Source organism: Prunus dulcis, chromosome 7, assembly GCF_902201215.1.
Source record: "Prunus dulcis chromosome 7, ALMONDv2, whole genome shotgun sequence".
In the NCBI taxonomy this organism is placed as follows: Eukaryota; Viridiplantae; Streptophyta; class Magnoliopsida; order Rosales; family Rosaceae; genus Prunus; species Prunus dulcis.
The window spans coordinates 19,689,535-19,705,686 of NC_047656.1; the positions used below are offsets into that span (position 1 = coordinate 19,689,535).

Consider the following 16,152-nt stretch of genomic DNA (forward strand, 5'->3'; position numbering starts at 1 on the left):
TGGAAGAAATGGAAAGGCCAACCAGGTACATATATGAATACTCCACAACAAACTGATTACTAATTTTGGCAAAGTTAAGTGTGTAAAAGACTCAGTATGAATTTATCCATCTCTATCTGCATGCAATAGGTTTCACCCATCTATAGAGAATGGCAATTGGGCTTGTGCTATCAACTATTGGGATGGGAGCAGCAGCACTCTGTGAGAGGAAGAGGTTAGCAGTGGCTAAAGCCAATGGTGGACCAAATCCTCTGCATATTAGTGTTTTCTTCTTGCTCCCAAGTTCATTCTGGTGGGTTCTGCTAATGCTTATACACCGGCCAGCTTGATTTCTTCATAACCGAATCGCCTAAAGGAATGAAAACTATGAGCACAGGCCTCTTCGCCAGCACATTGTCCTTTGGTTTCTTCTTTAGCATCCTCTTGGTATCGATTGTGAATAAGGTGACAGGAGGCAAAGATGGATAGCTTGCGAGCAGTATAAACAATGAGAGGCTTGACACCTACTTCGGCTGCTAATGCTTACCCTGCTGAGGATAAGTGCTAGTTGCTAATTATAGTTGAACAGATATCACTGCATGTGGCTTTTTTTTTTTGTTCCCACAATGCACCACATTTTTATATAGCAAAAGATACTTCAAAGAAAGCTGTATTTCATCATACATGCCTATTTCCTAATGTTGGAGCTGGTTCTTCACAAGACAGGTTTGAAAATTGGCCATGCAAAGAGCTTCCTCTGGTTTGCCTGTCGTTAATTAATGGCCATTGAGAAAGCGATTTCATCCCTTTCTTTGTCATTGATCACAAAGGAATTGATGTTCTGTTTTATATTTCTGTCCAATCTGTAATTTGCTCCTGTCACAGTATAATTTCCCTTTGACATTTTTATTATCAGAAAGCTTATGCGCTTTTCATTCAGTCAAAACATGAGCGCCATCATTCTCATCTAATTCCTCCGTGATTTGGGGGAGGAGAAGCAAATCCCTCGCCAACATTTAACAGTCGTCCTTTTTTCAATGCTCAAATGCAGCGTGGCATCAAAAGGACACAAACTGTCAATTTTTTTAGCAGTAACTTAGGAAAAGGAGGGTGTTTCTCACTTCAGCTGCTAATGCAAAAAGACCAAACTTGCCAAAAGACTGAGTCCTGACTAAAAGACTCCCAAAACAAAAATTCAAAGTAAATGGCCTTATGCATCAGTTCTCAATCCAAAGTAGTTCAAAGTATAGCGTGTAACCGACAGTAATGCATCAGTTAAATTCTTCATCTAAACCGTCTCAAAGCATCAAAACTGTTTGCCAGATCAGACAGCTCTCGCTTAAAGAAAATGATTAGTTTAGAATTTACACAAAAGTTCCAGATCACTTTTTTACAATTTTTTCGATCAAACAAGCAGTATTTAGCATTTAATGTCCTGGAAGAAAACCACCACCTGATAGCAACAACATGAGAAGAAACCCGAAATCCATTTTGATGAATTTTGTAAAACCATCTGTTATCAAGTGCCTGAATTTATATAAGATCAACCAAATGGAAGATGCAAGAAATGCTGGAACAACAGCTATAAAATTGGTGTTAACTCAACCCGAATTTACTAGACTTCTTTCCAGCTCAAAACATATTAAAAATAATCATATAGTGACATTACGTACAGAAAAAGAACAGCGACGACATGTAAACATTAGAAGAAAAATACAAGAAGGAACCCAGTCGATATAGATAAAGAGTACATAATACAGTAAGAAAAAGCATATGAATAAATATGCTCAATGACTTCAAGCTCTCTTTGTAAACTAATTACGAGTCTCAAACATTTGGTAAGGATGACCACTGCTAAATTGAACTATTAGATATAAAACCAAAAATGACTAAGAACAAAGAGTGAAGAACAGATAATCATCTAACAACACATAACCAGAACAATAGATGCTCAAGTCTAAACAATCAACAACCCAATTGATACATAGGGCTTCCCGTTGCTCTTTCTCGATTTTCTTCAATGTAATTCTCTATTTCCTTTTTATCAGATACAATGTTGAAGTTACCCATTAGCAAATCAATCCTGGGTTTCATTCTTCTTTCCAGTCCCTTCTCCATCTCTCTCCTCCAATAACCTCCCGGCCTCCAAATTATCCTGCTGAGACTTCCTCTGCGCCTCTAGGGCCTTAAGTGCCTGCAATTTTGCATGATTGTAATAGGCAACCCCGAGGAAAGCGATCAGATATCCAATCAAATTCACGGGTGTCACCGTATCCTTAATCACGGACCACGAAAACGCAATCAAAAGCCAATCTTTGACAACCCCAGCAACATTCATAGTCAAAGCAGAGGTCTTTCCCACCAACAGAAACACGGCAAGATTCAGAGCAAACGCACACACCGAATTCGTCCCGAAAATGACGAAATCGAAATGAAAACTGGAGGTCTCCCTCAACACTGGCAACTCAACAATAACCCAGGGTACGCACAAGAACACAAAGCAACATGGCGCAACATAGTAAAGTGAAGTAATGGGGTTCAAACTAATACCCTTTGCATTAAGCAGAATCTGAATAAGAACCAACCTCGTGGCCTCAAAAGCCACAGCTAAAAGCTGCAACGCCACTCCCCAACTATTGAATTTGGCTTCTCCATAAGCGGCGATGGCGACACCAACAGAGATCGAAACCATGTTGAGCATAGTGTCACTTTTGAAAGGGTCCTTCTTGAACACAACCCCAATTGAATAAACAGCAACAGGCATCAGGGCTTTGAGCATTTGGATGAAGGAGACGGAGAGGAATATGTAGGCGGAGTTTGAGAACCAGAGCGAGAGGGCGTACAGGGCTCCGATGGGCACGACAGACTTGAGGTAGAGGTCACGTGACATGGAGACAGGCTCGACGAGCTTGAAGACGCGGACAAGGAGGTAAGCCAGGGATGAGCAGAAGCCCATATGGATCATGGTGAGCGAAATTGGGAAGGGCCAATTGTACATCTTGTGATCGAGGATATACTTGTTGTAAACAATCACGGTGAAGCTGAGGAAGATCCATATGGCGACGTAGGCGTAGGAGAGGAGCACCTTCTTCACCACCCCTTCTGAAAGTCCCATTTTTCCCAGAGAAATTTGGGACTTGATTGGATCTGAAATCCTAACCCTAAAGACTCCCACTGGCCCTGGGATTTAAATAAGGGGTTTTGGTTTGGAAGGAAGAGGAGACTTTCTCAAGTGCCAACATCTCTTCTCCACTGTGGAACGGAAAAGAGAGGAGGAGTCAGAATTTGGGCTTTGGTACGATATGGGCTTTGTGACTAGAGTTTGATTCTAAGAGCAAGTCCAGCCATAGAGCCCAGCCCGAGGCGAGGGCAGGCCAGACAAAAAAACGAGCTCCAGCGTTGCGCCCAGGCCCGGGTTTGGTGTGGGACCCACCAACTCGGGCCAGCCCGAAGGCGAAACCAGCCCCAGGTCCAAAACGCGGGTGCTGACTTCAGCGCTGACGCCAGCGCCAACGGTAGGCTGCCACGTGTCGCGCTCGCTGCCTTCCGATTTGTTTCTCCTTTCTAATCCAACGGCTGAGGCTTTTTTGGGTGAAAAAAATATGAAAAAAAATCGTAAAAAATTCTTAAAAATTCTAAAAAAAATCTAAAAAAATCTGGAATTTTTTTCTATAAATACCTATCAATACCCTTCACTTTCAACATCAATACTCTTACATTTCATTATACTTCTACTATAATTCACTCTTTTTACACAACATTTTCCTCTTTTTCATCTATCATTTTGATTTCATATTTTTATGGCTTCTTCTATCGAAACCGGAGGGGCTTGGAGCACCATGGAAGATGTTTCCTTGTGTGAGGTTTGGCTCCAAATTTGTCATTGTCCCGTGTCCGGCAATGAGATGAAATTTTTTCATATGTGGAAAAAAAATTCATGCCGAATTTTGTGAAAAAATTCCGGGGTCTACTCGTACGGAGATGGCATTATCCAGTAGGTGGAAAATTCTCAATAAAGAGTTGGGAAAATGGAGAAATGCCCTAGCAAAAGCGATGGACAACTATAGAAGTGGGCAAAATCGTACTAACGAGGTAAGTATTTTATAATTTTTTTTTTATTAAGTTTAACGAGGCAGAATGAATGAAGTATGAATTATAAACTCTCATAAATGAAAATATAGAAAGATGTGGTGTGAGAGGTATGAGCTGAGACTCTGGTTTTATAGAAAAATTTGGCAAGATAGACATGCCACGTGGCTTGATTTTATTGGATGAAATCTTATCTGAAATTTGAAATTCATCCGAAATTTAAACCCTAATTTGTATGAAATTCAAATTTTGAAATTCATCCGAAATTTGAACCTAAATTTATCTGAAATTTGAACCCAAATTTATCTGAAATTTGAACCCAAATTTATCTGAAATTTGAATTTTGAAATTCATCCGAAATTTGAACCCAAATTTATCTGAAATTTGAACCCAAATTTATCTGAATTTTGAATTTTGAAATTCATCCGAAATTTGAACCCAAATTTATCTGAAATTTGAATTTTGAAATTCATTCGAAATTTGAACCCAAAAATTTATCTGAAATTTGAACTTTGAAATTAATCCGAAATTTGAATCCAAATATCTTATCCGAAAATTTTATCTGATTATGAATAGTCTTGACACGTAGGAATCCGAAAATCTTATATGAAAATATTACCCAAATTAATTATTTTCATTAAAAAATAGGAGGAAAAAACAAAAAAATGAATAGTATTTGCCATGGCTAAGGGCAACGGGTGGAGACACAATTTACTATTTGCAAGGGCAAGCACTATTCACGTGAATAGTGCTTGCCCTAGCTCCACCCTTGCCATGGCTAAGAGCAAGTCCAGCAGTGCTGGACGAGCTCGGGCTGGGGGGGTTTGGGTCAAAAAAGGGCTTCTAGCAGCAAAAGTCCAGCCCGGGCGATTCGTGGGGGCCACCAAACGGGCAGGCCCGAAGGCGGAAATGGCCCGAGGTCCAAACCGAAGTCCAGGACAAAATAGCTGACGCCAGCATGGCGTCAGCCCTGAAAATTCGAATTTTTTTTTACCGTTGGCGCGTGCATTGCACGCGCCAACGTTAAAAAAAATTTCAACGCAGCGCTACAGTGCCGCCAACGGCTCTTTGACACGTGGCGGCCTCTGGTCGCTCCGATTGGAATTTTTTTTGAAATCCAACGGCAGCGAAATTTTCTGCCCAAAAAAATTGAAAAAAATCAAATTTTTTTTAAAAAAATACACAAAAATTACAGAATTTTTTGTGTATAAATACCAACCAATACTCTTCACTTTCAACACCAAATCCTCATATATTTTCTTCTCCTTCTACTATTGTTCACTTTCTCCTCAAAATTTATTCACTTTCTATTCAATATTTTTTTACTTTCTATTCACAGCTGTGAACTTCTGCTCTGGAAGAAGTCCCAAATTTCCAGCACAATTTCTCTTTTGAACAAAATATTCATCATAATTGCAAATATCATGCATGATTTTTTTGGAACAAATGAGGTTGCATTCTATATCTCCTTCGAAAATCAACATCAGAGTACAGAGATTGTGGGATAAAATAATCTTCCATAAGATTCTTACCCCGGGAATGTCTATGTCTGTCCACATTTGGGCGACGGCCTTCTCGTGAACTACGGCGAGCCTGCTTTTCATCATCCAGCAAAGCAACTGCTATGCCAAGTTGCTCATCTAGTTCTCTCTGCGCCCTTTTGCTTACAGCTCGTCTACGCATTCTCTCTCTAGTTTCTCTCTCTTGCCTCTCCAAAATCTCTTCCATGTCTGCCATTGAGAATGGAGAATGAAATCTAAAATTTGGGAAATGGAAATGTAGAGAAGAACTGGTGTGGGAGGTATGAGCTGAACCTCTGATTTTATAGAAAAATGTACACAGATAGATATGACACGTGGCGCAATCTTATAGGGTGAAAATCTTATCTGAAATTTGAAATTCAAATGAAATTTCAGATTTCAAATTTATCTGAAATTTGAATTCCGAAATGTATCTGAAATTTGACATTTTGAATTTATCTGAAATTTGAATTTTGAAATGTATCTGAAATTTGAAATTTATCTGAAATTTGAAACCGAAAATCTTATCCGAGATGAATAGTATTGACACGTAGGAACCCAAAAATCTTATCCGAAAATATTATCCAAATTAATTATTTAAGTAAACAAAATTGTGAAAAAAACAAAAAAATGAATAGTAATTGCCATGGCAAGCCCCTAACTGCTGGAAACACATTTTGCTGGAGGGGACTAGGGCAGTCACTATTCACGTGAATAGTGGCTGCCCTAGGGCTAATCTTGCCATGGCAAGGGGCAACTGGTGGAAATGCTCTAAGGACAAACGGGTGGAGTTGCTCTAACTTCACTTCCGTTTTCATTTTTTTTTTTTCCTGGAGTTTTGATTATGTGATTTCAACTTCCAAATTTAGGTTTTTTTTTAATTTTTTTGGTTTTGCTTCCATTTCTTATTCGTCTTTATATTTATTTCTATTTTCATGTAGTAATCAAATCTAAATATAATGTAACGTATTTCAACATTATCAAACAAAAATAAGTAATGTATTTCAACACCTCCCAAAATAAGCCCCAAATATTATTTAAATATCGTCTTGTCGGTATTAAGGATATAATTCCAAAATATCGGTATTAACGATATTATTTTAATCTATATTTACTATGTGCCGACTTGGGTTAGTAGTTTTGAAGTAATCAATGTGTCTATGGACTTTAGAAAATGTGTTGGTTCTTCAATATCCCTAATTGTAAATATTAAATTTTAAATAAAATTTTAAAAAATTATATAAAAGATATTGAGAAAGAGGAAATTTTTTTAAAAAAATAAGAAGAAGAGGAGAATTAAACACAAGACTTTGGATACATTTATAAATAAATAAATTTAATTACTTTAATTACAAGTTCATGGAAAGATGAAAAAAGAAAAGAAAAAAAAAACGAGGCACATGTTAAGAGGCTAATTAGTCAAGTTAGAACTTTACGTATATGTTTCATTGAGTAATTGGGAGACAAAATTAAAGATCTTTATTAATATCAGAGATATGAACCAAGCAGGGTTGGTTTATACTAGTTGTGCTTGTGCTAGATTGTTGACTGAGACTTTTTCGGGTTGAAACTTGAAACTTAGAAATTGAACAAAGAAAAGACTGAATTGCCTCGCAATCAAGGGCGAAGACCCAGGAAGGTGAGTCGGTGACACCTCCTTTGCTTGCGTTGAAGGGTTCTTTTCTCATGCTGTTGTCATCTGACTTGAAGGTGCATTCTGCCATTGACTCCATCAGCAGAAAAGTTAACATGCATTCACCCCCTTCAACGGTTCGTCCCCTACGTCAACTTTTGGATTCGTTGCCATTTGTTTATTTGGTCCGATTCAATTGACATCAACTGGGCCTTGGGGTTTTGTGAGTTGAGGTGTGCCAAACTGCAGCTGGCTCAAAAATTTATCCAGATTCTTGATTCTTAAGAAAGAAAATTAGCCCAATATTTCTTAATGGCCAAAGATTGCAAGGCTCCTCTCATAGAGAAGAACTTGTATACTATGAGAATATCACTGTCTTGTTATTCCGACCAACTACGTTTCGTCATCATTGTAAATAACATAATATGATTGGTCGGAATATCTCCTAATATAGAAGTTTTTCACCCTCCAAATAACCTGTTGTTTTTTGTGGCAACCCTTCTCCAATCCAATTACAACGCCTGTGGCATTTCACATCAAAACAAACAAAAACCAAAATGGGATATGATTGCAAATGCAAAACAAAATGTTGAAAAATTACACAAGACACATTTATACAGGTAGGTTAATACAATCAAATTTGTTTAAAAGCAGAAGGGGGAATTCTAAAAAGGCTAATTGCGAATCATGTGGAGTGAAGCAAAGTGTCATGACTGTTCAATTTCAATACTTTTTCTGAGCACAAGGAGTGCAGTGAGTGTCTTTAACCTTAACGCATAGGGCCCAGAGAATTATTTTTTCCAGCTAATTAGCTCTCTCTCTGTGGCCAATGGCCATTGATTGACAACCGCGTGTTTGATTCTTCTTCAATAGAAATATGAGTCACACCACAAACCTCATTGCTAAAAAGTCACTCTCCAACCAAAAATAAAAAAGCACACGCATTGTGCACACAGTCCCTCTCAACAGTAACTTCTCTCTTTCTCTCAACTGTACGCAATCACATTCCCAGAAGAATCTCATGCTTTACTGTTTAGCAACTAAATAAATCACATTCTCGTATAAATCATAATCTCATTTACCCACTAAACCACAGAAAAGAAAAGTAAAAAAAGAAGAGAATGTATACCAAATAGGTTCATTCATTCCGTGAACCCCACCAACCAGATTGTGCAACCAACACCATCTCTCAGCACAGATCCCCTAGGAGCACTTCCCCATATCCTGCGCCGCCCAACCCAGAAAAAAAAAACCCAAACTTGATAAATTTATCGTTTTGTTTAGAAGCAGAAGAAAAGCTGCTTTTTTTTTTCTTTTTTTTTTTTTCTTGCTAGCTAGCCTAGCTTTGGTTCTTGTTCTTCTGTTTTTGTCGGCATGGAGACCAACAAGCCACAGAAGAAAAAGAACTGGTTTTTACCATTGGTGCTTTCTTTGTTGTTATCTACTCTGCTCATATTTATCACTGTTTTCACTTCTTCTAGATCATCTTCTTCAAGATTGTACAAGACCCGTGTGAAGAATGAGCTCCCGCATTTTGTGGAGTCCAAGTTAAAGGTTTCAGCTACCTCCAAAGACCCAGTACCAAGACTGGCCTACTTGATCTCTGGCTCAATGGGCGACGGCGAGAGCTTGAAGAGGACCTTGAAGGCTCTGTACCATCCCAGGAATCAATATGCAGTGCATTTGGACCTCGAGGCTTCGGCTGAGGAGAGGATGGACTTGGCCAAGTTTGTCAAGAATGAGCCGCTGTTTACCAAATTGGGTAATGTTAGAGCGGTTGTGAGGGCCAATTTGGTAACTTACAGAGGCCCTACTATGGTTACCAATACACTTCACGCTGCGGCGATTTTGTTGAAGGAAGGTGGAGATTGGGATTGGTTTATCAATTTGAGTGCTTCCGATTATCCTTTAGTGACCCAAGATGGTAAATTTAACGGCCTTTTAATAGCAAAATGTGATTTTGGCCTTTCTGATTCTTTGACTGTTAGTCTCTGCTTTGGGTAATTTTTTTTAATTAGCTTGGAATTGGTTCTTTGAAGAACCTGTCTAATGTGTAGTAATTTATGAATTTATTTTTTCTTCTGTTATTTTTCTTTAATGTGGGTAGGAACTGGATTTTGCTTATTATGGGTTTGCATTGACTGTTTTGACTAAGTTGTCTCGCATTTATGCATCGGATTTTGTGATTTTGTTCTGCATTTATGCATTGGATTTCTTGGTTTCCCAAGCTTATTTTTGGTAAGTACAATATAACTACTTTTGCTCATTGCTAGCTGTACTGGCATTCAGATATTGCTCTTGTTTTATAACACAAAGAAGATGAGGGAAGTGGGGCTTTACTCTTTGCAGTGTTATCTGTGATCTCTGGCATTGGTGCAATTTGTTAGTTTCTATGCTGATTTCATTTGATTGCCCATTTCTGCCCCTGTCATATCCTAACGCCTTAGTTTATACGTCTGTCTTTCCTGTACCACAGATCTGCTTCATGTCTTGTCATCCATTCCAAGAAATCTTAATTTTATTGAGCATACCAGTGACATTGGCTGGAAGGAGTATGTGGCTCATCTTTCCTCTTTTTGTAGTAATTTTTTGTTTTGATTAAGTTCACAAGTAGGTCACACTAAATCTGCGAAGTTATATGTAACTGCTCCTTAAAGGTTTGAATTCCATGAACCCCACAGGAATCAGAGGGCAAAACCCGTTATAATTGATCCAGGGCTGTATAGCCTGCAAAAATCAGATGTATTCTGGGTTTCAGAGAAAAGGAGCGTGCCAACTGCATATAAGTTGTTTACAGGTGAAAATGTCTGCTTCCATTGCTCTCAGTTTGATTTGATCTGTCTACCTGTTGTTTCCTTCATCTACTTTATGATTATTGATCTTTCACAGGATAGAATGCCAAAATATCTTTCACATTTGTGAATAACTTGATAAACCCAATGTTTTAACAAACGATGGTTTAAGGCCAACACCCAAGAAAGTTTTATGATATTGCTATTGTTGAAACAATTATCTGCATTAAGAGAAGTTTAAATTATTTGTAGCACACGTCTGGTTGGCATGTTATATCTCATAAATGCCTTTCAAATTAGAAAGTGCACAGCTTATACTGTTCTGTAACATAAGTTACATGAGGGCGTAGTTTCTTTTTCCTTTTGCCTTTGTGCTATGCACACAATACCTTAATTTTCTTGTCATCAGTCATTGACTCATTACTATGGGAAGAATTTGAATTGATTTATTCAACTTTAAAGTCCCTCTGTACATTTAACTATTACCTGATTCTGGATTCTGCTCAATAATTTCCTCAGGTTCTGCTTGGATGATGCTCTCCCGCCCTTTTATAGAGTATATTTTATGGGGTTGGGACAACCTCCCAAGGATAGTGCTTATGTATTATGCCAACTTTCTTTCTTCACCAGAAGGGTATTTCCACACTGTCATCTGCAATGCTGAGGAGTTTCGGAACACTACTGTGAACCATGATCTCCACTTCATATCATGGGACACCCCGCCAAAACAACATCCACATTTCCTCGTCAGTAATGACTTCCAGCGGATGGTAGACAGCAATGCTCCCTTCGCCAGGAAGTTTGGCAGGAATAAGTCAGTTCTTGACAAGATCGACTCTGAGCTTTTAGGCTCCAATGCCGATGGATTTGTACCAGGTGGATGGTTCAGTACTCAAGGAAATGCAAATGTAACTGTTCCAGATTACAATTTAAAAAACATCACCACTCTTAGGCCGGGTCCAGGTGCTGAAAGGCTAAAACGTCTCATCACTGGTTTGATATCTGCAGAGGATTTTCACGCAAAGCAATGCACCTGACTCCTGAGAGTCCAGATAAACTACTATGCTAATTTTAGAAGTTATACCAAGTAAGCAATGCCGATTATTGATCTTAGTTTATATTAATAATGGCCAATAAGGCATATAGTAGGCTATAGGAACTTAGTGGGGAAGAGAAGTTACTAGCTACCATCATATATATGTGCATTACCATATCTGGTAATATTCAATACCATATTCTTCCAGTTCAAAAGCTGAAGGTGTACTTTAATGTATTATTTAATTTACATAATGATAAGTGATGTTGAATCATGCTTATACGCCAAGTTTCTGCAGGTTAATCATAAAGAGAAAATAATGTAAACATAAAAATTAAAAATGTAGATTCAAACAGTTTATATAGTCTTTCAACAGCACATACGCAGCTGCAGTTAGCATTCAAGCCAGGGGAGAAGAGGACTAGCTAGCCCTGCTCATTGCCATAGTTTACTGATATAATTATAAAGAAATGCTTTTTTTTGCTCTTTAAGAGAAATATTCCAACAATTACAGCCTTACAGGTTGTCTGTTATATACTTACTACAAATTAACCTGTAAATATACAAGACTAATTTGTTATAAACTTGCTGTAAATAAATTGAAAGAATCATTCGTCTTTCTGTTGCATTATTCGACTTAAACAGTATTTTGAGGTAAAAAATGGCATGTTGCCCCCGCCTCCACCCCCACACATTAAGTAAATTTAGTTTTTAGTCACAAAAAAATTTCATGTTGTCCTTATGAAATCCAAAAATAAATAAGGGCAATTTTGTCCATTTTGGCTTCTTGTAAAAAATTTCTCTCTCCTTTGGCATTTTCCAAGTCTCCCTTGGCATTAGAATATGAAAAACAAAAAATACATTAAGAGAGGTTGTTAGTCAACCCTCCAAATTCACCATTTTACAAAGAGAGTCGAGCATATTAACTATTTCTTCTGCTTGTGGATGACAAACATCACCAATAAGGAATTCTTCAGCCACTCCATTTAACTCTATCACACTGGAACCAGGTTTCTTCTTCATTCCCGCTTCCGAGATCATATTTCTGACTCTGTTTGCCTCCAATTCCATGCCAGCAGCCTTGTACATATTATATGAAAGAACATGAATGCCGCAGTCAGCTACTCCCATCTCAGCGAGCTTTTTCCAAATTCTGTCCCCAACTTCAACATTCCCATGAACTCTGCATGCAGCCAGTAATGCTCCCCACACATTGACATCCCCTCTTCGTAGTCCTCCCATCTTGACCTCTGTAAACTTCTCAGCTTCCTCCACCAAGCCTGCTCTTGCCAAAAGGTCAACAACACATCCGTAGTGCTCAAGCCTAGGTTTAACCCCGTAAAGGTTACCCATTTGATCAAACAACTCAAGGCCCTTGTCAACCATTTTTGCATGCGTACAAGCCGTGAGAACAGCAACAAATGTGGTCTCTGTGGGTTGAACGCCACCATATTCAACCATTTTATTAAAGAGTTCAAGTGATTTCCTTGCATCACCATTCATTGCAACCCCAGCAATCATAGCATTCCACGCTCTAGCATCCTTATTAGAAATGCCCTCAAAAACCCACAAAGCTGCTTCCACATATCCGCATTTTGAGTACATATCAACCAGTGCAGTGGCCAATATCGTATTTGATTCAAGATTGTACCTTTTAGCATATGAGTGGACCCACAAGCCTTGCGTGACCGCACCAAGATGAGCAGAGGCAGTGAGAACACTAACAAGAACTGACTCATTAGGCTTTGTGCCTACTTCTTGCATTTGCCTAAATAAAGAAAGCACCTCTCTGAAGTGGCTCACCCGAGAATACGCAGCCATCATTGCACTCCACGATATAGCATTCCTCTCAGGCATTTCATCAAACAAAGCTCTCGCATTTTCAACGTCCCCCGCCTTTCCATACCCGTCAATCATTGCCGTCCACACCACCACATCCCTCTTCGGACTTTTATCGAACACCAACTTTGCAGTTTCCATGTCGTGGATAACAGAGTAAAACTCGATCAGCGAGCCAAGAACAAAAGGGTCGTCCCGGTACCCGAATTTAACAACATGGCCATGAACTAAGCGACCACTTAGCTTAGAATTCGGGATGAGAACTGTACACGCTTTGATCAATGGCGGAAAAGTATAGTTATTAGGAACAAACCCATAATTCAGCATGTCTAAATAACACAAAATGGCGGGAATTGGCGTATGCGATTGAAGAACATATCCTCTGATCATGGTGTTGTACATGAAGGTGTTGCGGTGATGATGATGCTTGAAGATTGAGCAAGCGTAGCAAAACAAGGAAGCATCTTTCGAGGTTGCGGAGGCCGAGAGGAGCGGTGCAATTGAGTAGGGGTTTTCTGGTAGACGACATGTGAGGAGATGGGCGTAGATTTGCTTGAGTTGGTTTAGGGTTTTGCATTTTTGTGAGAGGGAAACAAGGTCGTTGCTTTTAACGGTTTTCTGAATCATCTGAATGGGCGGGATATATCTTTGGGTTTTCTGCCCCAAGAGGAGGAATGAGATAGCTTGATCAAAATTATTAAGGCCGTCTGATTTAACGACTTTATAAAGTCAAAGCACTTATCAGTTGCAGCCAAGTCAACCCAAATGGACCTTTCCTGGACCTAGCCTTGTTTGCTCTTATAAGTTGGTTATGGTTTTTTATATAACATCAAATTGAAGCCAAATGTGACTCAAAAATATGGACCTTTGGAGGATTTGTGAAACTACTGCAGATAAAATTAGTGCTGGTAGAAGCAAACGATTATGATTAGAGCAAATGCTCATTTTCCAATTTTTGAATCAAAGCAAATGAGATTTCTTTCGTTCACTCATCTGCAATCTTAACAATTTTCTTTCCCGTGTTATGGCCACAGAAAAGTCCAATGAAAGCAGATGGAACACTCTCCAGACCATGTGAGATGTCTTCAATGGCATGCAATTTTCCAGTACGAAGATGATCTGTGGTGGTGGAAAGAAAATCCGAATAGACAATCATTTGATCAGCTGCTAAAAACCCCTGGATCTTGATTCTCTTGTATATAACATCTAGCATATCTGGTGCAGCTCTCTTTCCAGCATCTGTATACTCAGAGATTACGCCACAAACGGCAACTCTACCAAAAGTGTTCATGTTAGAAACTGCTGCTTCTAGCATCTCAGCCCCCACATTGTCAAAGTATATGTCAATCCCATCAGGGAAGCACCTGTAGATCAAAACATTAGAACACACAGCTGAATCAATTTATTTTAGGCATGTATTATTTAGCTTCAAAGCCACCAGCCTTGAGTATATAAGGGAGGATTTACTTTTTGAGGGTTGACTTTAAATCAGCCTCTTCCTTGTAGTTGAATGCGTCATCAAATCCGAGCTTTTCCTTGAGCAGTGCTACCTATAACAAGTTGAACTTAAGAACTCAACCTTATAATGATACAACATTCAGACCAATTTTCATTCACACAACAGTATACTGACTGAAAAGTTTTGTAAGGTCACCTTTTCTTTGGTTCCTGCACAGCCAACAACGTAGCAACCAAACAGTTTTGCATACTGTCCGACCAAATTCCCAACTGATCCAGAAGCTGCAGACACGAAAACTTTCTCCCCCTTCTTAGGCTTGCATACTTCGAAAAATCCACCATATGCTGTAAGTCCACTGAAACCTGCAAGAGCAAATAAGCAAATTAATGCATTGTTATGAAAAACAAATCCTCTGCATAGCACTCCACTGCCATAGTTGAGAAATTGGCAGAAACTTAAGGTTTCTCAGCTGCCATTGATCAGACACAAAGACAACTGTTAACTGTTCTAATTTCTCATCTAACAATTTACTAATGGCCAAATTAATGTACATATCATCCCTACCGTTCTGTTCTGCGCATTTACTGTTGAAGTTGTTTTGGCACAAGATTCAAAACCATATCCATTATTATAAAAGAATTGCAAAACAACAATGCAAAATTGAAGATGAAGATGCAGATGTTAAGTGGTAAATTGGTAATTAATTACCTAGAATTCCAAGTTGGTAAGACAGTGGAAATCCCAAAGGATCCAATTTCCTAAACATGCTTCCTTCTTTTAGTACACTATACTCTCCCCAAGTGATAAGCCCCACAACCAAGTCATCCTTCTCAAATTCAGGATTCCCAGAAGCCACAACTTTTGCCACACCATAAGCATCAATAGTCTGTCATCATAAAACAAATGAAAAGATATTTATAAAAAAAAAACAGCCATTTCAGATTCTGTAACAAACAAAACTCTCAACTCAGAAACATATGCTTCAATGAATTGTATGACAGCTTACTTCTCCTGGAGTGATGGCAGCTGCAAAGCCTATAGCTTTCTGTGAGGAGCTGAAACTTTTCATGCGGTTTAGCTGGTAAGGGTCAATTGACACATACAGATTCTTCACAATAATATCATTGGAACCAGGGTCAACTGATATATCAAGGGCTAAAGTCCTGAGCTCAAAGTCTGACTCCTTGGGTTCACCGTCTATCTGGGTCTTTATTGTTATGTACCTATTGGCTACCACCATCTTCACTTGCCTTGCCTCTTTGTCAAAAGCTCAGTGGATAACATGTATATATACACTACAGAGATTGCAGTAGGAAGGATAATCTCATTGGATGTTTCTAACAGGCTCATTAGAAAAATTAAAAAGCCGGACAGTTTGTTGTTCATGCTGATATAATCTCCATTTGACCTTCTCAGACCAAAATTAAAAAAACAGAGCTTCAATAAAGAATTGGATGTAACAAAGACAGAGCATTGAACAGAACGACGAGTAATTTTTTTTCCTGTACCTGTTAGCATTTTCAAAGCAGAAAATGAAACTAGAAAAGAATATTATTAAAGAAAAACCATTGGTTGATTATTTATCCTATCCATGCGGAGCTAGTAGCTCACCAAAATTAGTCTATCTTGTCTACATTTAAAAATTAAAAGACGGAATAACATGCTCATAAAAATCCACAAGAATGGTTGATTCTTTGATGAGAACAGGCCAAACCAATGTAAAAGTTAAAATCTTGAAAGAGAGAGACTTGGCCAGCCGATTAAAACCCAAAGAAGATGCCTTCGGTCGAGCTTTGTTGCCCTTT

The 16,152-nt window shown here is 38.7% G+C and overlaps 4 protein-coding genes across 4 annotated transcripts; 1 reads left to right on the plus strand and 3 right to left on the minus strand.

The window, feature by feature from the left end:
- Positions 1–1,649: 1,649 nt before the first annotated feature.
- On the minus strand, positions 1,650–3,304 carry LOC117635795 (probable sugar phosphate/phosphate translocator At4g32390). The gene has a single exon (XM_034370160.1). It carries the CDS (start codon positions 3,092–3,094, stop codon positions 2,057–2,059), a length of 1,038 nt encoding a protein of 345 aa, XP_034226051.1. The 5' UTR covers positions 3,095–3,304; the 3' UTR covers positions 1,650–2,056.
- Positions 3,305–8,247: 4,943 nt separating this feature from the next.
- LOC117634691 (beta-glucuronosyltransferase GlcAT14B-like) lies at positions 8,248–11,329 on the plus strand. Its single transcript, XM_034368879.1, has 4 exons — positions 8,248–9,145; positions 9,698–9,773; positions 9,903–10,018; positions 10,533–11,329. Exons 1-4 carry the CDS (start codon positions 8,596–8,598, stop codon positions 11,048–11,050), a joined length of 1,260 nt encoding a protein of 419 aa, XP_034224770.1. The 5' UTR covers positions 8,248–8,595; the 3' UTR covers positions 11,051–11,329.
- A 599-nt stretch (positions 11,330–11,928) lies between these two features.
- Positions 11,929–13,554, minus strand: LOC117635534 (pentatricopeptide repeat-containing protein At5g66520-like). Its single transcript, XM_034369837.1, has one exon. The coding sequence runs from the start codon at positions 13,513–13,515 to the stop codon at positions 11,929–11,931; it is 1,587 nt and encodes a 528-aa protein (XP_034225728.1). The 5' UTR covers positions 13,516–13,554.
- Positions 13,555–13,856: 302 nt separating this feature from the next.
- LOC117635787 (NADPH-dependent oxidoreductase 2-alkenal reductase-like) lies at positions 13,857–15,893 on the minus strand. Its single transcript, XM_034370151.1, has 5 exons — positions 15,354–15,893; positions 15,056–15,233; positions 14,543–14,709; positions 14,356–14,438; positions 13,857–14,252 (listed from the first exon to the last, which is right to left on the minus strand). Exons 1-5 carry the CDS (start codon positions 15,585–15,587, stop codon positions 13,874–13,876), a joined length of 1,041 nt encoding a protein of 346 aa, XP_034226042.1. The 5' UTR covers positions 15,588–15,893; the 3' UTR covers positions 13,857–13,873.
- Between the last annotated feature and the right edge of the window lie 259 nt (positions 15,894–16,152).

Bases quoted from the DNA above. Each gene is read 5' to 3' on its own strand.
- LOC117635787 (XM_034370151.1), bottom strand. From the start codon at position 15,587: ATGGTGGTAGCCAATAGGTACATAACAATAAAGACCCAGATAGACGGT. The intron at 14,710-15,055 runs GTAATTAATTAC...TTGCTCTTGCAG, and splicing joins TTACCAACTTGGAATTCTAG to GTTTCAGTGGACTTACAGCA. The intron at 14,439-14,542 runs GTGACCTTACAA...AACTTGTTATAG, and splicing joins GTGCAGGAACCAAAGAAAAG to GTAGCACTGCTCAAGGAAAA.
- LOC117635795 (XM_034370160.1), bottom strand. From the start codon at position 3,094: ATGGGACTTTCAGAAGGGGTGGTGAAGAAGGTGCTCCTCTCCTACGCC.
- LOC117635534 (XM_034369837.1), bottom strand. From the start codon at position 13,515: ATGATTCAGAAAACCGTTAAAAGCAACGACCTTGTTTCCCTCTCACAA.
- LOC117634691 (XM_034368879.1), top strand. From the start codon at position 8,596: ATGGAGACCAACAAGCCACAGAAGAAAAAGAACTGGTTTTTACCATTG. The intron at 9,146-9,697 runs GTAAATTTAACG...CCTGTACCACAG, and splicing joins TCCTTTAGTGACCCAAGATG to ATCTGCTTCATGTCTTGTCA. The intron at 9,774-9,902 runs GTATGTGGCTCA...TGAACCCCACAG, and splicing joins AGTGACATTGGCTGGAAGGA to GAATCAGAGGGCAAAACCCG.